Source organism: Mirounga leonina, unplaced genomic scaffold, assembly GCF_011800145.1.
Source record: "Mirounga leonina isolate KUSES-001 unplaced genomic scaffold, KU_Mleo_1.0 Mir_53, whole genome shotgun sequence".
NCBI classification, from domain to species: Eukaryota; Metazoa; Chordata; class Mammalia; order Carnivora; family Phocidae; genus Mirounga; species Mirounga leonina.
In genome coordinates, this window is record NW_023270807.1 from 9,686,661 (window position 1) to 9,708,720 (window position 22,060).

Sequence of the window (22,060 nt, forward strand, 5' to 3'; positions counted from 1 at the left end):
GGGGAGCAGGCTGGCGGCAGGTCGGGGTAGGGGAAAGCCCTGGAAGGCAAGTAGCGCATGGCAGTGAAGGGCTGGGGAGGAGAGTGTGACTGTTACCTCGTTCCCCCGCCCCAGATTCGCCCACCCAGGAGCGGGAGGAGCTGTTTATCCAGAAGCTACGCCAGTGCTGCGTCCTCTTTGACTTTGTCTCAGATCCGCTCAGTGACCTCAAATTCAAGGAGGTGAAGCGGGCAGGACTCAACGAAATGGTGGAGTACATCACTCATAGCCGCGATGTCGTCACTGAGGCCATTTACCCCGAGGCGGTCACCATGGTGGGCACTGGGCAAAGGGGAGAGTGGGCAGGGACAGCGGCTGTGGAGAAGCCTGGACGGGAGCTCTCACCTGGGTCCTACCCCTCAGTTTTCAGTGAACCTCTTCCGGACGCTGCCACCTTCATCGAACCCCACCGGGGCCGAGTTTGACCCGGAAGAGGATGAGCCCACCCTGGAAGCTGCCTGGCCGCATCTGCAGGTATCAGGGTGAGGGGGCAGGCTGGCCCTGGCTGCAGGGACTGGGGCGCTCAGAGGCCTGCAGCCAGGGTGGGGGGATCTCCCAGTCCTTGGGGAACGCCCCCTAAGCGGATGCTCATTGCCCCCGACAGCTCGTGTATGAGTTCTTCTTACGTTTCCTTGAGTCTCCTGATTTCCAGCCAAACATAGCCAAGAAGTATATCGACCAGAAGTTTGTCCTTGCTGTGAGTCCTTGAAGTTCCCATCCTGCCCTCCTTCCAGTCCATGAACTCTAGCCCCATGGCCCCTCGCTGCAGGCCCCGCTCTTTCTGCATCTGCTGACTATGTGGGCTTTCAACTGGGTCTGGTACAAAGGGACTGGTGGTGGTGGGAGGGATAAACAAACCTCTCTGCTCTCAAGAAGCTTCTGGTGTAATTGAAGGAAATAAGCAACAGTTACCTGTTCCCCGGCAGTGGGGCACGTAAACATGCGTACCCAGACATCACCCTGGGGAGAGCTGTGTGAGAACAGCACTCTGCTTTCCAGAGATTTGTCCCCACACGCCCCATCCAGAGAATCTCTGGGTGTCCTCTGGCTAGGACCCTGTGTCACCCCAGCCCTGGCCCTCCCTGGCTCCTGCCTCACTCACCAGCTTTCCCCTCGCCGGCTCCCAGCTCTTGGACCTATTTGACAGTGAGGATCCTCGAGAGCGGGACTTCCTCAAGACCATCTTGCATCGCATCTATGGCAAGTTTTTGGGGCTCCGGGCTTATATCCGTAGGCAGATCAACCACATCTTCTACAGGTGAGGCCAGGAGCCAGGCTTAGGAGCAAAGCAAGCCCTGCTAAGTTGGGGTGGGAGCAGGGGGATAGGGGTACTCTGCAGAGTGCTGCAGGGACATCAGGGATTGTCAGGAGAGCCTTTCTTTCTTCCTGCAGATTCATCTATGAGACAGAACATCACAACGGGATTGCCGAGCTCCTAGAGATCCTTGGCAGGTGAGAGATGGGGTGGGGGCATGCGTGCCTGTAGAAGGCTGGAGGCATTGGAGCACTGAACTTGGACGTGGCCCTTTGGTCCTAACAAACCTCCTGTAACTCCTAGCATCATCAACGGCTTTGCCTTGCCCCTTAAGGAAGAGCACAAGATGTTCCTCATCCGTGTCCTGCTTCCCCTTCACAAGGTCAAGTCCCTGAGTGTCTACCACCCTCAGGTGAGCTGTCTTCCTCCTGACGATCCCTGACTCTGGCAGCAGAGAAAAGAGAGGGAGGGGAAGGTATTCCAGCAGGGATGGGGGTGGCAGAAGGAGTGGGTGGGATAATTCCTCTTTACACCTCTTCTTCCATTCTGGGCTCTTGCTTCTGTCCCTGACCCCTCTGAGACCTGGGCCCTGCACCTCACCTCCTTTCTCCCTCAACCTTTTGCAGCTGGCTTACTGTGTGGTACAGTTCCTGGAGAAGGAGAGCAGCCTCACAGAGCCGGTAATTCCCCTCTCCAGCCCCAGGACACCTCTTCTTGTCAGTTAGACTCGCCAGTCTGCCTATTGAGGAATGCCATAAGCAGGGGCTCAGGAGGGGTGTGGCCCAACAGGTGACATGCTTTCCTCTCTGAAGGAGGAGTACAACCTATATATACCTAGGAAACAGATCCAGGTCAGAGAAATGTGAGCAGGTGGGGGGGGGGGGCGGCGCCCAAGCTGTGCCCACCAGGGTGGGGAGAGAGTGCAGGAAGACTTCCGGCAGAAGCAGGCCGGTATTAAGGGAGAATTTTATCCCCATGTCCTCCTCTTCTCACAGGTGATTGTAGGACTTCTCAAGTTCTGGCCCAAGACCCACAGCCCCAAGGAAGTCATGTTCCTGAATGAGCTAGAGGAGATTCTGGATGTCATTGAACCTTCAGAGTTCAGCAAAGTGATGGAACCACTCTTCCGCCAGCTTGCCAAGTGTGTCTCCAGCCCCCATTTCCAGGTGAGACTCAGACCAACACATCCCCATCCCCTGCCTTCCAGAAGCCAAGGGAGGGTTTTCAGCAGAGCAAACCGGATCCCTGCTGAGTCCCACCTGTCCCCACCAGGTGGCAGAGCGTGCCCTCTATTACTGGAACAATGAGTACATCATGAGCCTGATAAGTGACAATGCTGCCCGAGTCCTCCCCATCATGTTCCCCGCCCTCTACAGGAACTCCAAGAGCCACTGGAACAAGTACGGGGCTGGGGCAGGGCTGGGCAGTGGGGCTCTGGTTTTGGAGCCTGTGTGGGTGGGGAAAAACTGAAGAGCCAGTGGCCTCATCTGGCCACCGAGCACGGGGTCTTGTGCCCACTGCATGCTGATAGGCCCTTGAGGACCTGCCCAGGGAGAAGACAGCTATGTGAGAGAGGGCTGCCATACAGCAGAGCAGGGCTTGTGTCCTCTCTTCTTACGGTCAGATAGTCTGCGGCTTTGGAGACCTAATTCCGTGCTCTGGAGAGGCTGATGTGATCTTTTTAGCATGTGCTGAACCCCAGTGTTGTAGAGGCTTTCCTGCTGAAGGCAAGTGCACTGTGCTGCAGATGCCGTCCATCCTGCTGCTGGCAGGCCGGTAGCATAGCCAGAGAGCAGAAGTGGTGGGAAGAAGGTAGGTCTGGAGCATGGGGTGAGGCGAAGGATGGACAGGCAGACTAACAGCTATGAAGACCCTGAAAGGCCGGTCTGCAGTCACATGATCTGGCTAGAGAGAGATGCTTACACTGCAGAGGTCTGTGAAAACTCTTAGCAGACACCCCTCCTAGGAAAGAGCAAACTGGGGTCCTGGCACTGCCCTTGGTGTCGGTAAGGCCTCCTACAGCCGATCCTTCTTCCCGGCGGCAGGACAATCCATGGACTGATCTACAATGCCCTGAAGCTGTTTATGGAGATGAATCAGAAGCTATTTGATGACTGCACACAACAGTACAAGGCAGAGAAACAGAAGTGAGTGTCTCTCTACCTGGGGGCTTCCATCTTCATCCCCGGGCCCTTTTGCTTCTCTCTCAAGCCCACCCCCCCCATCCCGTCCTTGCTCTCTCAGGGGCCGGTTCCGAATGAAGGAAAGAGAAGAGATGTGGCAAAAGATAGAGGAGCTGGCCCGACTTAATCCCCAGGTGAGGTTTTGCTGCCACCGCCCTCAACCAGGGGCCCAATTTGGCTGAGGGAGGGTTTGTTTGAGCAGGAACATGAAGCAGACAGGCCCACCAACTTCTGAAGTGGCTCTCACCACCTGCCCATGCCTCTCCTTTCCTTATCAGTACCCCATGTTTCGAGCTCCTCCACCACTGCCTCCTGTATACTCGATGGAGACGGAGACCCCCACGGCAGAGGACATCCAGCTTCTGAAGAGGACGGTGGAGACAGAGGCCGTGCAGGTGGGAAGGCACCGAGGGATGGGGAGCAGAAATAAAAGCTCTGGAAGGGAGAGGAGACAGGAGCCCAGGAACAAGGGGAGGAAACCATAGAATCTGTTGGGAATTGGTCAGCATCCCTCACCTTCTCTTTACCCACACACAGATGCTGAAGGACATCAAGAAGGAGAAGGTGCTGCTTCGGCGGAAGTCAGAGCTGCCCCAGGACGTGTACACCATCAAGGCGCTGGAGGCACACAAGCGGGCGGAGGAATTCCTAACTGCCAGCCAGGAGGCTCTCTGACCCCCTCACCGTCCTACTACAGGGCCACGGCCCACTCAGCCCTGGGACGCTGCCCTAGCCCTCCACCCTCTGCTCCCCACTGGCTGACTTGGGGCAAGGCAGTGCCTCTCTAGCTACTCTAGGGAGGGGATGTGGCACTTGAAGCGGGGACCCTCACACAGTGGTCCCTCTTCTCCCCCAAATGTGTTCATGCCTCCCTGTGGCTAGTACAGACAGGCTGAGCACTGAGATCCTCAGTACTCAGACAACTTGGGGATGCCTGTCTCCCTCCTGCTCCCAACCCCACAGCTACCTGAGGCTGCTCTGAGAAATACACCCAGGAATACATATGCTCCTCTCCCCTTCCCTTCACCCTCATTTGAACTCCAGGTGTCTCTCCTCCTCTCCCTCCCCTGCAGAAGCATATAGGGAGCAGTAGGAGGTTACTCTCACCAAAGTTATGTCAAGCCCCATTGGCCCCTGGAGTAGCTGGAGGGGAGCCAACCCCCAACAGGCACAAATAGGCCCCCGGCCCCAGTAGTGTGCAGGCTGATGGGGTTGAATTACTTTCTTTTACCCCCTGCCTGACCAAGACAACATGGGAGGTCAAAAGGAGAAAAGCATAGGCTATGGACCATAGGTGATGAATATAGGGCCCAGATGGACCAAGAGAAGGGGGTGAACAAACACCCTACCCTGTGCCCCCTCTATGGTGAGCAGCAGCCCTGGGATTACAGACATGGAAGGGACCACCCTGGGGTTGACTGCTTTCCTGTGCTGTTGGTTCCCAAAGCTAGGAGGAAGCAGGGAGCAGTGCCCCAAGCATGGCTCCCCGAACACCTATTTATTTCCTTGTTTATGCTGATGATGGGCAGGCCCCCACTTGTCCCTTTCGGACACCTTGGAGGGGCAAGGGGCTGAGGAGGGCCAGACCCAGGTCCCAGGGGCCCAGGCAGTGCAGCTTTTGGCTGTGTACATAGGGTGCTTTATTCTCCACAGAGTGATACATGCTAAGATGGGTTGGGCTTGGGCCGATGTCCCCATATGTACAGAACTGAATAAAGTGGGTCTCTGAGAAGAAGTCTGATTTGCCTTGATGTGGAAAGGGAGATGAGAAAGATGGAGATGGACGTTACAACCACGGCTATGTTCAGTCCTGTGCTGGTTCTGGCCTGGAATGCAGGGAGATAAGGCAGCTCTCAGGCTAGTTACTTCCAGGCTGGGGTACCCTGCCGGGCCTGAAGGGCCTTCTGTACCACATCTTCCCACTGGGCATCTGATATCTCCCGAGCCCAGGCAGGAACCCCTGGCGCAGGCAGGCTTACTCCAGCCATCGTCCTTTTCACCAGCTCCACGTGTTCTGAAATCACAGAGAACAGGGGATAGAAACTGCGGGACCAGCTTTGCTCCCATAACCCTTGAATGAGGGGCTGAAGGTGGACCTAATTTCCTTGAATTAACCCATAACCCTTGGGCTAGGAGGGTGACCAAATCCATCTTGTTATTTCCAGGCAAGCCTGCCCATCACCCAAGTCTAGCACAATAGCATTTCACCTGGATTCTTAAGTGTGTAAAATCTTAGAATACAAACTGTTGTTTTAGGAACAGGGTGTTCCTCCGTGACTCCCCTTTACTGGGTCTGACCAGTCCCTTTCCTCCATCATTATTCCAGAATGAAAAAATGCTCTCTTTACCCGGGTCCATGGGAATAGAGCTGTGATTGCTCAATCCTGTAGCTCCCTCCTCCTCTTCATCCTCGCTCTCTAATGGTGGGTCTGGCAAATGAAGCCCCAGGGCCTGCAGAGCCAGAGAAGACAGTTCAGGGCCAGCCCTTCAGGGATCCCAGCTTCACCTGGCCAGAACAGTGCCTCCTCCACCATACCTGGATCCGATCCTGAATATCAGCAACTACATCTTCTCCGTCCCCCACCGGTGCTAGCTCCACCTCCTCTTGTTCAGGATCTTGGTTCAGGGGCTGATAGGAGTAGCCAGCTGGGCCTGCCCCCGTTTCCTCCTGCTCTTCCTCAGGCTCCTCGCTGCTCCAATCCCCAGTGCCTTCCGTAGGGCCCTGGTGCGGCCCTAGCTCCTCAGTCTGATTGGGGAAGATACGCTCGGGGCCCATGGTGTCTCCCCCTAGAACTACTGCTGCCATCCGGGCAGGGGCTGCAAGGACAGAGAGGCAGGAGGACAGGGATCGGATGAAATTAGGTCCACCTTCAGCCCCTCATCCAGTTCCTTGTGGTCTCCTGGGTCCGCAAAACATTCAAACGCTCCCAAGCTTCCTGCACCCCACCCTCTCCTGGGCCCTCCACCTTTTAAATCGACTCATATCTTGAACCGAGGCCCACCCGACTTGCTCTGCCAATCCTTAAATAACAGCCCGAACGGAGTCCACGCCACCTCCCAAAAGACTACGTCCAGAACCCCGCCCTCTCCTACCCCCCGACTTGGGAACGCCGGGTCGCCAAACAAGCTCCCCTAGACAGGGAGCACCCACCCCCCTCTCCCCTCTCCAACGGGTCCCCTTCTGTACCGCCTGACAAACGCCCTTTAGGTCCCAGGGGCTCCCCTCAAATGGCCCCAGCTGCGGCGTCCGCCCCCCGCCCCCACCAATGCTCGGCGCCGGTCTTTCCGCGCGCCTCACCCGCTCGGAGCCCGCGGCTGAACCCACACCTTCACTTCCGGCGGGGCAGGACGTACTCGGGCGCCTGGTCCTCCCGCCCCGCCCCGTGCTCATGATTGACGCGAACGAGGACGAGCAGTACGCCCCTTGTCCCGCCTCCGCCATCCCCTGCCCAGACAACAAAGGACTACATTACCCAGTGACCCCCACGGGTTTTGACACACACACGCACACGCGCGCGCGCGCACACACACACACACACACACACACACACACGCACATGCGCACAATCTCCTTCAGCTCCTGCCCACTCCTCGGTCCCTCACGACTCTCCAGAAACCCGTGGACTACAAGTCCCGGTAGGCTTCGGGCACTTAGCTCTGACTGCACGTGCGCACACGGCTGCCCGCCGGAAGGACCGAGCCTGGCTGTGTTTATCTCGTTGGGGACCGAGGTGTCGGTTGGCGCGCAACGGGTTCTAGACTGCAGGCAGCGCGAGGACCCGCGGCCCCGCCCCGGCCCGGCCTGGCAGGTAGCCCGGGATGGGTTAAGGGACAAGGATAATTGGAGAGGCTGGGGTTGCCCATACCTGGATCTGGAGTCGTGGGGGAGGGGCCTGAGAGCGATGAGGTGGGGGTGGGGAGGGAACTAGGGGGATGATGGGAAAGGAAAGTGTTAATGGGGAAAGAAGGGCTGGGTTAGGATGGTGAGGAAACGGGTGGAGGGGACCTGGTGGTTGGCGGAGGCACTGAAGGGAATTGGAAGGAAGACTGGGCTATGAGGAGAAGGGGAAGCTGAGGAGAATGGAAGAAAAGGGGGGGGAGGGTCTAGTATTGTGGGGGAGGGGAGGTTGGGATGACTGGAAGAAGGCAGGGATAGCGTCATGTAGAGTGAGGACTATCCCTGGCCGAAAGGGGTCAGTGAATATTAGCTTTTTCTTCCTTAGTGGAAGAGGGAAAATGGAGGGCTGTTGGGGTGGATCTTGGTGCGGTGGGAGAAGGAAAAAGGAGAAAACTGCAAAGCTCTCAGGAGATCAAGAAGGGCCAGAAATGGGGAGTGAACATTGCAAGAGACCAGGGAGGGGGGTACGTACATGAAGGGAATGGAAGAAGCTTGAGAATGCAGCAATGATGAAGGATCCAGGAGACCCAGAGATAAGCGGGGACCCTGAGATGGTGGGGGCTTTTCTCCATGAGTGTGAGTTGTCCTTGTGAAGAAGCTACGATTCTGTCCACCTTTGGATGGAATTACTTCTCTCTTCCCCTGTGAATTCTTTACTTTACCTTGACATAGTTGAAGGGGGGAGTAGAAGCTATGAGGGAAAATGAAAGACTCGAATTCCTAAACCCTTCAACCTCCTATCTCCCCGCAAGCCCAGATCCAAGATCTGTTGGATTGAGGACAGGAATAATGAAGTGAGAGTGGTTTCCTGCTGGGGCTATTTCAGGTTTGGCAGGCTGGCTATTTAAAGCATGGGATGGGGGGTTGAGGGAGGTTGAAGGGGGAGGGGGGTGGCAAGCCAGCTGAAAGCCATGTCTCTTTCTTTTGAGGGGCCTCCCTTGCTTTTTCTGTGTCTGAGGTTCTGTCAGACTCTTTCCTCTGCCAGGGCTTCTTGAACAGGGAGCAGATGATCCACTCAAACCCAGCAGGTGCCTGCCAGCGAAGGCAATACCAGTTGGAGGAGCATTTGTCTGACAGAGCCTTCAAGTGTACCCATTATCTCTAGGTTGGCAGGTCATGCCTGGGTCTATTTATTGTCCTGCCCTAGGGCGTTTTTTTTTTTTTTTTTGTTTCCTTTTTCTCTTTTTTTTTTAAGATTTATGAGAGAGAGAGTGTGTGAGCATGAGTGGAGGGGCAGAGGGAGAGGGAGAAACAGACTCCCTGCTGAGTGGAGAGCCCACTCTCTATCCCAGGACCCCGAGATCATGACCTGAGCCAAAGGCAGATGCTTAACTGACTGAGCCACCCAGGCGCCCCTCCTTTCTCTTTTCTAATGCACCCCTACCCCATCCCCATTTCAGGGATCCAAGTGGGAAAAGAGCTGCTAAAATAGCTTGTTTATCCTTACAATAGCAGGGTTGGGGAAGTAGTAGGAGGGGAAAACCCCTCCTCTTCACTCCCACCCCCTCAGTCCCCAGCAGACACATACCTTTCCGGCTTGAGTTCCTAGTCTTGGCAGGATACCAGGCACAGCTGTCAAAGGAACTCCGAGTGCCTGTGGGGGGCCCTGGATGACCCTGATGACAACAGCTCAGCTTGACAGGAGCTCCCTATGAGGGGCTAACCATCCATGGATGTCCCTGCCCTGAATCAATCCCACCTTGTCCTGGATAGGGGGACTGTTTCACTCTAAAGACCTAAAAGCTTTTCTGCTTTGAAGCACCAATGCCAGCTTTCAATGGACCGATTGGGGTTGGCTGGGCTATTAATAGTCCTGAGTATTTTGAGATCCCTTTCCCCACCTTAAAGAGCAGAGATTCTTAGAGAGGTGGCAGTAAGCGGAGCAGAGCCGGAGAGACAAGAGAATGCACTGCCTTGGGAAGGAGGATGGGGGAGGGGGGGGCGGGGGAGCACTTGGAGCTTGTGCCAGGCCAGGGACGCGATGGGGCCTCCATGAGTAAATGAGGATGACCATGCCAAGCCCTTGATCAGCAGATTCAGAGCTGTCAGTCAGGTCAGAGCGGCCCCACCCTTTGCTGTTGGAGAACACGGGGCCAGGGCAAACTCCCTGACTTCTGCCTCTCCCCTGGGCCACGGCCAGCCACCTGAACTTCGGAGGGGTGGTGTGGGAGGGCCACCAGGGTGACACTTGGAGTCACGGGCTGGTCCTGGGCAGAGTCACGGTGAGCCAGACAAAGGCCTTGCCTGAGGAGCCCGTGGCCCTAACTTGTGTGCAGGTAGCAGAGGCAGCAGGCCGTGCCGGGGGGGCATGTGGCTGTGACCAGTGACCCAGGGGATGTTACGGTGGACAGTGCACCTGGAGGGCGGGCCCCGCAGGGTGAACCATGCTGCAGTGGCTGTTGGGCACCGGGTGTACTCCTTCGGGGGTTACTGCTCTGGTGAAGACTATGAAACGCTGCGTCAGATTGATGTGCACATCTTCAATGCAGGTAAGCCAATGCTGGGGCTGTCCCTGGGTACCCACGTCAGGGAGGGCAACGGGTAGCTGAATGAGGTTTGGCGGTGGTCCCCGTGGCCAGAGGGGATGGGGGAATGAGTATCTGATTTGGGAAACGGTGAGCAGCCTGGAGGGAGCTTTCCAGGGCTGAGCAGATCTGTGCCCACAGTGTCCTTGCGTTGGACAAAGCTGCCCCCAGTGAGGCCCTCCATCCGTGGGCAGGCTGCTGTGGTACCCTACATGCGGTATGGACACTCGACCGTCCTCATCGACGACACGGTCTTCCTTTGGGGCGGGCGGAATGACACCGAAGGGGCCTGCAATGTGCTTTATGCCTTTGATGTCAGTGAGTATGGGTCGCAAAGAAGCTGTATTCTGCCAAATGATGCCTCAGGGACGGGGGCGGGGAAAGGTGTGGGCTGAGGCGGCTGGGAATAGGGCACCCCAGAGTCTAGGAGGGGGCGTCAGAGGTTGCTTACCTGGCCCATCTGCTTCTGTCTTTCAGATGCCCATAAGTGGTCCACACCCCGAGTGTCAGGAACAGTTCCTGGAGCCCGGGACGGACATTCAGCTTGTGTCCTGGGCAAGACCATGTACATTTTTGGGGGCTATGAGCAGCTGGTATGTCTGGGAGGAAAGTAGCGGTTTAGGGTGGGAATGAGAAAGAGAAAGAGAAATTGAGGGTGGTGCAATAGGAGGCTTTGACTTGTTCGCAGGTTTTGAGGGGACAAGTGGAGGGTCAGAGTGCCACTGATCCCATGTTTTATTCCTTTCTTCACTTCCTTTCTCTTCCCACTCAGGCGGACTGCTTTTCCAATGACATTCACAAGCTGGATACCAGCACCATGACATGGACCCTTATCTGTACAAAGGTCTCCCCTTTCTTCTTTCTCCCAGATCCTTACCCTCAGTTGAAGAAATCATAGGAAGCTGAGTGAGAGCAGATCCCCTCCTAGCCGCCATGTTGACCCCCTCCCTCTCATCTCTCTGCTCCTGCCCAGGGCAACCCTGCACGCTGGAGGGACTTCCACTCGGCTACAATGCTGGGCAGTCACATGTATGTCTTTGGGGGCCGTGCCGACCGCTTTGGGCCATTCCATTCCAACAACGAGATTTACTGCAACCGCATCCGTGTCTTTGACACCAGGACTGAGGCCTGGCTGGACTGTCCACCCACTCCGGTGCTACCCGAGGGCCGCCGGAGCCACTCAGCCTGTGAGTGTCTGTTTGTCCCTGTGGGGCCCCCCTTTCTGCCCGTTGTCCTCACACTCCACGTTCCTCTCTCCTTCCAGTTGGCTACAATGGGGAGCTGTACATCTTCGGTGGCTATAATGCAAGGCTGAACCGGCACTTCCATGACCTCTGGAAGTTTAACCCTGGTACAGAGCACTGCCTTTAGGGGGAAAACAAGGAGCAATTGATGGAGGAGGGAAAAAAAATCCTAAGAGGGTGGGGGTGGAGAGGATATCTGGACTGGGCAGGTATTAAACCTCCATATACACTTCTCTTCAGTGTCCTTTACCTGGAAGAAGATTGAACCGAAGGGGAAGGGGCCATGTCCCCGCCGGCGCCAGTGCTGCTGTATTGTTGGTGACAAGATTGTTCTCTTTGGGGGTACCAGGTTAGGAGGAAAGCGGGGAGGCCTCAAGGAAGGGCCCACGTCTGTAACTGCATGGGAGGCATTTGAGCAAGAGGGTCTCATGGGTAGTCTTTCCTCTTTCCTTCATCTCTTTTTTGATCCCTACAGTCCATCTCCTGAGGAAGGTCTGGGAGATGAATTTGACCTCATAGATCATTCTGACTTACACATTTTGGACTTTAGTAAGTACATGTATTCCCAGAGTGCTACTGCCACAGGGTCCCTGGCTTTGGGCGGTGACATTCAGGACTGGACCCTTTCCTTGCCTCTGACCATCTCCCTCTCCGTGACTTCTCCTTTAAAGGCCCTAGTCTGAAGACTCTTTGTAAACTGGCCGTGATTCAGTATAACCTGGACCAGTCCTGTTTGCCCCATGACATCAGGTACAGTGAGTGGTTGGAGAGCAGGGCTTGGCTGAGGGTGAGTGGGCAGCACAGGCATGATCTGATGAGCTTGGTCTCAGTATAGAGGGGACGGGTTTTTGTTACGCTGGAGATGTAGTGTACTTGTGGAGAGTGAAAGGGAAGGAGATTCAATTCCGCCCCAATTATCAGTGGTAAATTATATGGGGGAAAAAAATATCTGGTGTTTCAAACCAAGTTCAGAAGCATCACTTCTTGAGTCCCGAGCCTATTCGGTTGTTTTTAGCATGCTGAGAAAGTTTGATTAAATTTTCAAAGTTAGCTGCGAAGTACCAACAGGTTTAGGAATCTTTGGATCACATTAGTTCCAGAATTAAGGGAGGTCCTTCTAGCTACTTCCTTTGAATTCCATTCTTAGGTCCAAATCAAGCACCAAAAGTTATTTGGTGTACAGTTGTGTTTTCCTGGGTCATTCTGGACACTTCCCTCTCCTTGTATCAGTTCAGTTTAACTCTTACTTGCTGAGAGGGTGTGTGTTCAGCATCTGGTGACACAGTGTACAAGGCATAAGGAGGTACTTGGTAAATCTTTGTAGAATGATAGAATTGTCAAAAAGAGGGGAAAAAAGGGATTTAATTTTTATGTGGTGGGAGGGGCAGGGAAGGCTTCTGGAAGCCTAGGAGAGCTGAGTCAGGCCCTTTAAAGGGATAGGAGTGGAGAGCAAAAACAGACATTCCTGGTTGGATCTGAGCAGAGGATGAAAGGTAGGTTGGTAAGTTTACTGAGCTGTGTACACAGATGATTTTTTCCAGGTGTTGGGCACAAGCATACATAAACATAGACAGGGGGCGCCTGGGTGGCTCAGTTGGTTAAGCGACTGCCTTCGGCCCAGGTCATGATCCTGGAGTCCCGGGATCGAGTCCCGCATGGGGCTCCCTGCTCAGCAGGGAGTCTGCTTCTCCCTCTCCCGCTCCCCCTCTTGTGCTCTCTCTCTCTCTCACTCTCTCTCTCAAATAAATAAATAAAATCTTTAAAATAAAAAATAAAATAAAATAAACATAGACAGGAAGTCCACATGAGGTTGCAGGTGGAGGAGTGGGTGATGCTGGATTTGGTGGTGGGTGGGGCCTGATTGTTAAACTTATTAGTAAGGCCCTAAGGAAGGAGGTGGCTGTGGGTGGTTGAGCTTTCAGATGTTGAAGGGACTGGTGTGTTCATAGCTTTGTTTGAGCAATTCTGGCCTTGGGGGTGGAGGCTCCCCCCCATCTGTCCTTTCTGCCTGTCATTGTTGGCCTTCCAGGTGGGAGCTGAATGCCATGACCACCAACAGCAATATCAGTCGCCCCATCGTCTCCTCCCATGGGTAGGAGAAAGTTGCTGCCGCCTCCCTTTCCTGAGCCTGCTATTCTCTTCACTGCCCTTTCCCATCCCTCACCTGCCTGGCCCTTTGGACCCTGGACTCGGTATACCTCTGCGTGGAGTTGTTGGACTAGAGGTGTTTCCTGTGCTGTGAACTCAGTGGGGAGCTGTAGGGGAGAGGGCGAGATCCCCCCCTCCCTTGGGCCGAGGGCCCCTTCCCCTTGGTGCTCTGTCCCATACACCTCCTTCCAACTGCTCCTGGGCTTCTGCTCTGCCCCAGGCCAGCCAGGCTCTGCTGGGAAGCGAAGGAAATGGGGAGAAGGGAGAAGCAAGCAGTGTCGGAGCCTCAGGAGCTTCCCCCCCGACCCTTGTTTCCACCCCCTCCCCTGCTTGAGCCATGAGCATCGATTGAGAGCTGAGAGGAGTTGCAGCTGTTGCCATGAAACCTCCTTCTCCCTGACCTGGGGAGGCGAGGACCAGCAGATAATCCCACCCTTCCCTGAGCTGTTGCTGTTCCCTGGCGCTCCCAACCAGCTCAGATTTTATAAAAATGAATTAAAAATCTCCAACAAACGTGTGACCTGTTTTTGTGGAATACGATGGGGGTGGATGGCAGAAGCTTGCAGAGGGGCAAGGTGCTGAGGTTCTGGCCTCTCCGCCAGGAGCAAAAGGAAACCAAAATCCACCAAGGCCCGGCCCTAGTTTCTCTCGAGCGCGGAGTCCAGCGCCATGCGACAAAAAGGTGGCGACCTTCCCTCCAGTGGGCGCCCGCGGGCCCGGCCCTTTCAACGACCGAGTTGCGCAGACGCGGCTTCCGGGTGAGGCCGGAAGAGGCGGGGCGAGAACCGCTAGGGCGGAAGTAGTGCCTTTCGGTGCCGCGGCGTTCCATAAGCTAATGCCGAGAGAGAGTTCCCGCGCCGCGGCGGCCGCCGGGTCTGCCCGCGGGGCCCGGGGCGGCGGGGAGGACGCCGGGGGCCTGCGGCAGGGTGAGGGCCTGGTGCCGGGCAGAGGGGCACGGGTAGAAGGGCAGGTGGCGGCGCGGTCACCGTGAGAGGTCTGAAGAGGCCGCCGTGGGGAGCGCCGCCGACGCATTGGACAGTGAGGGGGCGCTTCCTGGGTTAGGAGACCTTGGGCGGTTTCTGAAAAGGAGGATGAGGGTTTTCCGCAGGGAGAAAACGCATGTGTAAAAGTACAGTCAATCAGGAGAGGCATGGGTTGCTGGGGAAGGGTTAGTAGGTCAGGGTTCGCCAATTTCAGAAACATTTGTTGAACATCTACTGTGTGCAGGCTGTTTTAAATGCCGTTTTAGCTGCTGTAGTTACAGCGGTGAATAAAACAATCAAAAACTCCTGTTCCTGGGGCGCCTGGCTGGCTCAGTGGCCAGAGCTTGATCTCGGAGTTGTCAGTTCAAGCTCCGCATTGGGTGTAGCGATTACTTAAAATCTTAAAAGAAATCCTGTTCACATACCTTTCAGAAAGGGTGAGCAAAAAAAAAAAGTAAATAGCATAAAAGGCAACAGAGCATGAGATTGTGTGTTTTTAAGGGTGAATTCTATGACATGTGAATTATATCTCAGTTTTTCAAAAAGTTTATAAGGGCTATGGAGAGAAAGCAAGGGAGGGGTTGCAATTTTAAGTAGTCAGAGAAGGCCTCACAGAGAAGATGACATTTGAGCAACAGTTTGAAGGAGCTGAGGGAGCAAGCACTAAATATATCTGGAGAAAGCTTCCAAGCAGAGGCTATATCAAATACAAAGGAACTGAAGCAGGAACATAGACCTTTTTGCTCAGGAACTGCTGGGAGACCAGTTGACTGGAGAGGAGTGGGAAGGACATGAAATTAGAGATCACATGGGGTCTTTCAAAGCATTATAAGGCCTGTAGCTTTTACTCTGATCAAGAGGAAGCTATTGAGTTTTGAGTTCTGGAGCAATGTGATCTGAAGCATATATATATGGGAAAGAGATGGGAGTGATGAGATCAGCTTTGCATTTTATTTTTTTAATGATTTTATTTATTTACTTGACAGAGAGAGACACAGCGAGAGAGGGAACACAAGCAGGGGGAGTGGGAGAGGGAGAAGCAGGCTTCCCACCGAACGGGGAGCCCGATGTGGGGCTTGATCCCAGGACCCTGGGATCATGACCTGAGCCGAAGGGAGACACTCAACGACTGAGCCACCCGGGCGCCCCTCAGCTTTGCATTTTAGATGCCTCTGTCAAACCTGAATTGGGAAGCCTAGCTTCGGGAGGAGACAGAGGTTGGGAGACCAGTTAGCAGGCTAGAGCACTGGGTAAGGTGAGAGGTGCTGAGAGTATGAAGCAGAGCACTGACAGTGGTCACTGAGCAAGGGAAACATGCCCTGTGGGGAAGCCTGTGGAGGCATGATTCAAAAGAGAAGATGACTGTGGCTTGGCCCACCTCCAGCCTTACAGTCCTTAGCCAGGTGAGGCCTCAGGTGGCTGGAGTGGTTGGGAAGTTAGGTATCAGTGTAGCACCATTATGACCTGTGCTGCCTGGGGCCTGTAGTGATGGGTCTGACGGGGATATTGGAAAGGGTCAGTTACCTAAGGAATGAGGGTGGGATGAGGTCTCTGCAGCACTGGGAGATGCTTTGCTGAGTTGTGTCCCCACCCTTCCTTCCACAGACACATCTAACATGTCATTTGAAGAGCTGTTGGAATTGCAGAGCCAAGTGGGGACTAAGACATACAAACAGTTGGCAGCTGGAAACAGTTCTAAGAAGCAAGGTTCTAGACCACGTGTCCAAAATGCATGTGCTGCAGATAAGCACAGGTGAGGAGCAGGGCCTGCTCCAGGAACTGGAGAATACCTGGGACCTTGGGTAGGTGTCTGAATTCTTAGGTGGGAGGCCTTTGATCATGTTTGGAGACCCTGGGGCGCCTCTGTGGCTTGGTAGAGCATGTGACTCTTGATCTCAGGGTTGTGAATTCGAGCCCCACATTGGGTGTAGAGATTACTTAAAAATAAAATCTAGAGGGGTGTCTGGGTGGCTCAGTTGGTTAAGCGTCTGCCTTCGGCTCAGGTCATGATCCCAGTTCCCTGGGATCGAGTCCCACATTGGGCTCTCTGCTCGGCGGGGAGCCTGCTTCCTCTCCCCCGCTTGGGCTCTCTCTTACTCTCTCAAATACATAAATAAAAGCTTAACAAAAAATAAAATCTAGGGCACCTGGGTGGTTCAGTCAGTTAAATGCCCAACTCTTGATTTTGGCCCGGGTCATGATCTCTGGGATGTAAGATCGAGCCCTGCATCGGGCTCTCACACTGGGCATAGAGCCTGCTTGAGATCTTCTCCCTCACCCTGTAGCTCTCCCCTGCTCATGCACATTCTCTCTCTGTCTCTCTCTCTCTCTCAAAAAGGAAAGAAATTAAATCTTAAAAAAGACTGGAGACCCTAGACATGTTCTTTAATTTCTCCGTAGGCCTCTGGAAATGTCAGCCAAGGTCCGGGTGCCATTTTTGCGTCAAGTTGTCCCCATCAGTAAGAAGGTGAGGAAAAGGCGGGAAGAAGTGTCTCAAGGGAGACTGAACAGTTCTTTTATACTCTCTCATTCTCTCCAAAGGTAGCCCGGGACCCCCGCTTTGACGATCTGTCAGGGGAATATAATCCTGAGGTGTTTGACAAAACGTATGAATTCCTGAATGACATCCGAGCCAAAGAGAAAGAGGTTTGGAACATGAGACTGGCTCATGGGGATTCCGAGGGGTGGGAAACTAGGGTAACAGGTTAGTCAGGCAGAGGGGAACAGGGAGCATAGTGGTGGGCAGATTTATTTCTCCTTAACTGATTTAACTCTCCCTAATTTGCTTCCTATTTTCAAATCCTGGTTCATTAGTTGACTAGCTGTGTGACCATTGGCAGGTTCCTTAACTTTGCAGTTTTCTAATCATAAAAAGAGGTAATAGTAATGCATATCTCAGAGTGTTATTTGCATTAACATGTGTGAACCTCTTAGAATAACGCTTGGCACAGAATTGCAGTTAACATGTACAGACTCCTAACCATCGTATTCATTTTGCACTGTGGAGCTGGTGAAAAAGCAGTTGAAGAAGCACCGTTCAGGGCAGGAGCATGAGAAACTGCAGCAGCTGCTTCAGAGGATGGTGAGTGGGTCAGAACTGCAGGTGGGTGGTGAGAACAGTTCAAGGCAGTCAGGAGGTGATTCTCAGTCCCTCCTGCCCACCCATCTCACCCACCTCCTCTTGGCTTCTCAGGAGCAGCAAGAAATGGCACAGCAGGAACGCAGGCGGCAGCAGGAGCTGCGCCTGGCCCTGAAGCAGGAGCAGAGGGCTCGGGCCCAGCAGGGCCATCGGCCATACTTCCTGAAGAAATGTGAGTGGGACACAGCTGTCTCAGGCTGCTTACAGGGACGGGCTTGGGTGGCCATGGAGGCAGCATGCTGTGTCGGGGGTCCATGAGCTCCCTGAGGGAGGCAAGAAGGCTGGATGCCATGGGAAGTTGGAAGAAAGTAGAAATGGTAGGGAGGAGATATTTGTAACTATTCTCCTATCCCTAAGTATAGATTACGAGCAAGGAGTGCTGCTTTTATCTCTCTCCTGCCTCCCCTCCATATGCTGCCCCGGGCACATAGAAGGAGCTCACAGTTGGTGTAACAGAGAAAGCAGCGGGTCATAGAAAAAGTCCACGTGCTGCACTTACCAGTGAACTCCAAGTCACGTATCCCAGCATAGTGGTTGAGAGGTACAGACCTGGGGAAAGGGGAGAGTGCCTCCTCCTTTGCTCACCAGCCTTCTTTCTCCCTGTCCTCTAGCTGAGCAGCGCCAGTTGGTCCTAGCTGAGAAGTTCAAGGAGCTAAAACGCAGCAAGAAGCTAGAGAGCTTTTTGAGTCGAAAGAGGCGCCGAAATGCAGGCAAGGACCGGAGACATCTCCCCTTGAGCAAAGAGTAAGGAACTGTCCTGAGCTCTGCCACTGCCCCAGTGGGAAATGGATCTGTGGGGACAGACTTGGGCTTGGCCTGTTCTGGTTCTTTTCCGTTCAAGGGCAAGGATCGTAGCTGCCCTTGAGCTAGATTGGCTCAGAGACGACTAGAGGGCTCTTGGACTGCCCCAGCATTGGAGAAGAAGAGCAGCTCAACCTTGTGCTATGCCACGCTTCCTCCGCTTGGATCTGGTTCATCATGTCCTCATGTCCTCCCATCCTTGCTTTAAACCAGTGGTTGTGGTATAGAAGAGAAAGGGCCAGTGAGTGGTCTTAAGGCTGGTGAAGGCCATGAAGTCTGTGGATGGCTCCCCGGGCTGGGACTTTATGTAAGAGTCAATTCATAAACATTCCTGTCGCTCTTCTTTTTTTTCTGCTTTTTTGGTGGGCTTTGTGAGTGGCCTAGAACTACTGTTTCAGCGGGCCACTTGTGGGGGCTGGCAGCAAACATAAGGCTCCCACAAAGAAGGAAGTCACATCAGAGACTCCTCCTACTTAAAACCTCAGAGAAGACACAGTCATTGGAGGAGTGAACCACTCCCACAACTGACCTACTTAGCTTTGGTTTTGGATACAAGGGGAGGTAGGGGGTGAGGACAAAAAGTTTCCCCGGTAATGTGTAAACACAGCTGGCTCTTAGTACTGTTTGGGTCTAGAGTTCAGATTACCTGTGTAGACTGGAAAATCCTCAAGCTAATAATTCAGTTTGAAGTGGTCTCAGGTTGGTAGTGCTCCCAGGCACCTGGCAGAAGCAAATGTAATCTTCTCTTGAGGTTTGTACTTTAAACCCCAGCCTCAGGGAATTCCTTCAGATAAAATTTGAAGGAATGTGTGCTTTTGGTGAAAATACAAAGCACACAATGAAAGAAATCACCATGAGTAAGAGTCATTAGGGACAATAGACAACAGAATCAGACCAGCAAAGACATGTTAGAAATATAAAATACAAAACAGGGGTGCTTGGGTGGCTCAGTAGATTAAACGTCGGACTCCTGATTTTGGCTCAGGTCATGATCTCAGGGTCGTGGGATTAAGCCCTGTGTCCTGGTCCTCATTCAGCAGGGAGTCTGCTGGAGAATCTCTCCCTCTCCCTCTACCCCTTCCTCTCTTTCTCTATAAAATAAGTAAATTAAAAAAAAACAACAAAATATAAAATACCTTATATTTAAAGAAAAAGTATGACTAAAGAAAAGAGTATCTAAAAGGACCAAATTGGTTTGATAAAAAAGTATAGCTTTTAGAAATTAACAATATACTATTTGAAGTTAGAAACGTCATGGTTAAACAACAAATTAGACATACCTAAAAAGAGAATGTACTAGAAGTAGATCTGAAGGTGCACAGGTGGAGCACAGGGATACAGAGAAATGGAAACTAAGGAAAAGAGGTTAAACATGGAGAAAACAAAACATGGAAGGTAGATTGAGACATATAATCAAGATTCCAGAGGAGAGAATATTTTAAAGAGGCTGGGTATTTTGCAAGATTGAAATTTATAAACCCTAAGCCTCAGAAAGCCCAGTTAATTCTAATTGGGCTTGATGGCTGGCTTAGTCGGTAGCTTGTGCAACTCTTGATCTCAGGGTTGTGAGTTCGAGCCCCACATTGGGCATAGAGATTTTTCTTTTTTAATTGATAAATCATAAGAAATTACAGAACATCTGAAAGACATCTAAAAAGCAGCTATCAGAAAAAGGAAGAGAGAATTAGAAGCTAGGATATCTAATGTTTGATGCATCTGGGATGGGAGAAAAGATGTAACTGTGATGACTGAAATGTGAGATAAGCATAAAATGTTTTTTTCCCAGTAAGCCGAGGAGTGAAGCTACCAGGATAGTTTGCCTTGCCCAGAGGGATCCAGTGCTATGGGGTCCCTGATGTCACATGTGTCAATCCTACTTCAGAGCCAAAGAACAGATTCTGGCTGATAAAAGCAGAAAAAGACTATTGAACTCTTAGGCTCACAGAAACACTAAGGCTTGAGAAAAGTTTTGTGTTTTTTTTTTTAAGATTTTATTTATTTATTTGACAGAAAGAGACACAACACAGTGAGAGAGGGAACACAAGCAGACTGAGAGAGGGAGAAGCAGGCTTCCTGCAGGAGCAGGGAGCCTGATATGGGGCTCGATCCAGGACCCTGGGATCATGACCTGAGCCGAAGGCAGACATTTAATGGCTGAGCCACCCAGGCACCCCAAGCCTTGAGAAGAGTTTAAAAAAAAAAAAAAAAAGGAATGGTGGCTGGCAGATAAGTCTGAGCCCTTACAAGCACCCTAAATCCTACCTGGGAACCAGAGTGTGGTGAAGATCTCCTGGCTGCCACCAGAGGTATTCCGCTTTTCCTTCCTGCTTTGCTCTAGATTGAGAAATTCCTGGCAGAGGCATTTTCTTGGCTAAGCCGTGGTTATATGGCTGCAGGGGGATAGCTGGGAAAGCCAAGTATCTGGTCCTGTATGTGGTGGGAGGTGGGCTCTGTTTCCTTTCGTGATTTGTGTGGCGTTCCCGAGTATGAGAAGGGGCTTCAGATGAACGGTAGTCAAAACACGATGCACGTCCACCACTGGGTTGTATTGCCACCCCCACCCCCAGGCCTTCAGATGGCCACTTTTCCCCTTCACCAAGGATCCACGGGAGACATTGGAGAGCTCGGAGCTTTAGCTATGGGTTAGTTGGTCTGCTTGTTTCTGGTTTTTATTGGCAACATACTGAGATATAATTTAGTTTACCCATTTAAATTGTACAATTCGGGGGCGCCTGGGTGGCTTGGTCGTTAAGCGTCTGCCTTCGGCTCAGGTCATGATCCCAGAGTCCTGGGATTGACTCCCGCATTCAGCTCCTTGCTCCATGGGAAACCTGCTTCTCCCTCTCCCACTCCCCCTGCTTGTGTTCCCTCTCTCGCTGTGTCTCTCTGTCAAATAAATAAAATCTTTAAAAAAAATTTTTTTGAAAAAAAATTGTACAATTCAATGGTTTTTAGTCTATTCACAGAGTAGTGCAACCATCACAATTTTGTAACATTTTTGAGTGTCTAGCCGACACTCCCCATTTCTTCCCAATCTCCCCAGCCCTAGGCAGCCACTAAACCGCTTTGTCTCTAGATTTGCCTATTTTAGAACATTCCCTGTAAGTGGAATCAATATGCGATCCTTTGTGTACAGCCAGCTGTCTGGGATATAAGGAACCGAGGCTGTGAGGAGGGTCTCACAAGGGGCGCAGGGGAGCGAACTTCTGTCCGAGTCAGACAGGAAGCATGTGCCCTGGATGGACGGCAAGTCCTGAGGGCAGGGGAGGAGGCTCACGTTTTCACTGGTGCTGGTGAGCGGGCAGTCGGGACTGCTCACCTGGGTGGCTGCGTCTGGACAAATCAGGCCAGAGTGGAGGTGGGGTTACATTGTGTGCTGAGGGCACAGGAACTGGACTGCAGGCAGGAACAAGCAGGGAACTGGGGCCAAGACTGGTGTGTTCTTCCCGTAAGAATTTGCAAGAGACTCGTCCGTTACAGATAAGCAGGTAGGCACCCTGTGGGAGGCTGAGGGGTTGAGCCTACAGCACGGCCCATGCGGGAGCCTGTGGGCACAGCTGCAGTGCAGGGGGGCAAAGTCCCCTCCTGTCCCCTCCATGTGCTGCATTCTGATCTGGCTACTAGAGCTTGGAGCCTCTCTGGGTTTCTGATGGAGAAGGACAGGCTCAGAAAGAGCATGAGAACCCAGAAGAGGGCAAAAAGTTCTGGCTCGTAAGAGCTAGCTCAAGAATAAGGGCACGGCCTGGGCGCATAAAGGAGCTAGGCCATGATCTCTGACACGAAGGCGGAGAGGCACCTAAGTGACAAACTGCAACAACCCCGTGTGCCCTGGGGCCCAGTGCTGC

The 22,060-nt window shown here is 53.0% G+C and overlaps 3 protein-coding genes across 6 annotated transcripts in view; 2 read left to right on the top strand and 1 right to left on the bottom strand.

The window, feature by feature from the left end:
• Positions 1 to 5,206, top strand: part of PPP2R5D (protein phosphatase 2 regulatory subunit B'delta) — a 23,159-nt gene extending 17,953 nt beyond the window's left edge. Inside the window, exons 4-16 of the mRNA XM_034991195.1 lie at positions 115 to 314; positions 403 to 513; positions 644 to 736; positions 1,167 to 1,297; positions 1,432 to 1,491; positions 1,598 to 1,706; positions 1,921 to 1,974; positions 2,290 to 2,460; positions 2,567 to 2,694; positions 3,340 to 3,441; positions 3,539 to 3,611; positions 3,756 to 3,872; positions 4,015 to 5,206. Of these exons, the coding sequence (XP_034847086.1) occupies positions 115 to 314; positions 403 to 513; positions 644 to 736; positions 1,167 to 1,297; positions 1,432 to 1,491; positions 1,598 to 1,706; positions 1,921 to 1,974; positions 2,290 to 2,460; positions 2,567 to 2,694; positions 3,340 to 3,441; positions 3,539 to 3,611; positions 3,756 to 3,872; positions 4,015 to 4,152 (1,487 nt within the window). The 3' untranslated portion in view covers positions 4,153 to 5,206. The remainder of the gene's footprint in view (positions 1 to 114; positions 315 to 402; positions 514 to 643; positions 737 to 1,166; positions 1,298 to 1,431; positions 1,492 to 1,597; positions 1,707 to 1,920; positions 1,975 to 2,289; positions 2,461 to 2,566; positions 2,695 to 3,339; positions 3,442 to 3,538; positions 3,612 to 3,755; positions 3,873 to 4,014) is intronic.
• Positions 5,094 to 7,930, bottom strand: MEA1 (male-enhanced antigen 1). Of its 3 annotated transcripts, none has more exons than XM_034991203.1 (4): positions 7,848 to 7,930; positions 6,014 to 6,294; positions 5,826 to 5,928; positions 5,094 to 5,491 (listed from the first exon to the last, which is right to left on the bottom strand). In XM_034991203.1, the coding sequence occupies exons 2-4, from the start codon at positions 6,281 to 6,283 to the stop codon at positions 5,340 to 5,342; spliced, it is 525 nt and encodes a 174-aa protein (XP_034847094.1). In that variant the 5' UTR covers positions 6,284 to 6,294; positions 7,848 to 7,930; the 3' UTR covers positions 5,094 to 5,339. The 3 variants fall into 3 exon arrangements, with proteins under 3 accessions (XP_034847094.1, XP_034847093.1, XP_034847095.1); XM_034991202.1 differs by lacking the exon at positions 7,848 to 7,930 and adding an exon at positions 6,776 to 6,878; XM_034991204.1 differs by lacking the exon at positions 7,848 to 7,930 and adding an exon at positions 6,665 to 6,685.
• On the top strand, positions 7,108 to 18,641 carry KLHDC3 (kelch domain containing 3). 2 transcript variants are annotated; one of them, XM_034991200.1, is made up of 15 exons: positions 7,108 to 7,286; positions 9,652 to 9,864; positions 10,042 to 10,218; positions 10,378 to 10,493; positions 10,673 to 10,744; positions 10,874 to 11,087; positions 11,165 to 11,251; positions 11,385 to 11,493; positions 11,620 to 11,693; positions 15,881 to 16,028; positions 16,676 to 16,742; positions 16,817 to 16,921; positions 17,283 to 17,357; positions 17,469 to 17,586; positions 18,026 to 18,641. In XM_034991200.1, exons 2-15 carry the CDS (start codon positions 9,711 to 9,713, stop codon positions 18,160 to 18,162), a joined length of 1,653 nt encoding a protein of 550 aa, XP_034847091.1. In that variant the 5' UTR covers positions 7,108 to 7,286; positions 9,652 to 9,710; the 3' UTR covers positions 18,163 to 18,641. The 2 variants fall into 2 exon arrangements, with proteins under 2 accessions (XP_034847091.1, XP_034847090.1); XM_034991199.1 differs by lacking the exons at positions 15,881 to 16,028; positions 16,676 to 16,742; positions 16,817 to 16,921; ... (1 more) ...; positions 17,469 to 17,586; positions 18,026 to 18,641 and adding exons at positions 11,816 to 11,894; positions 13,174 to 13,805.
• Positions 18,642 to 22,060: the final 3,419 nt, after the last annotated feature.

Excerpts from the sequence above, each read along its gene's own strand:
- KLHDC3 (XM_034991200.1), top strand. The coding sequence starts at position 9,711 with ATGTTACGGTGGACAGTGCACCTGGAGGGCGGGCCCCGCAGGGTGAAC. Across the intron at positions 10,745-10,873 it reads GGACCCTTATCTGTACAAAG|GGCAACCCTGCACGCTGGAG; the intron begins GTCTCCCCTTTC and ends GCTCCTGCCCAG. Across the intron at positions 11,494-11,619 it reads GTTCTCTTTGGGGGTACCAG|TCCATCTCCTGAGGAAGGTC; the intron begins GTTAGGAGGAAA and ends TGATCCCTACAG.
- MEA1 (XM_034991203.1), bottom strand. The coding sequence starts at position 6,283 with ATGGCAGCAGTAGTTCTAGGGGGAGACACCATGGGCCCCGAGCGTATC. Across the intron at positions 5,929-6,013 it reads ATATTCAGGATCGGATCCAG|GCCCTGGGGCTTCATTTGCC; the intron begins GTATGGTGGAGG and ends CTGGCTCTGCAG. Across the intron at positions 5,492-5,825 it reads CTCTATTCCCATGGACCCGG|AACACGTGGAGCTGGTGAAA; the intron begins GTAAAGAGAGCA and ends CTGTGATTTCAG.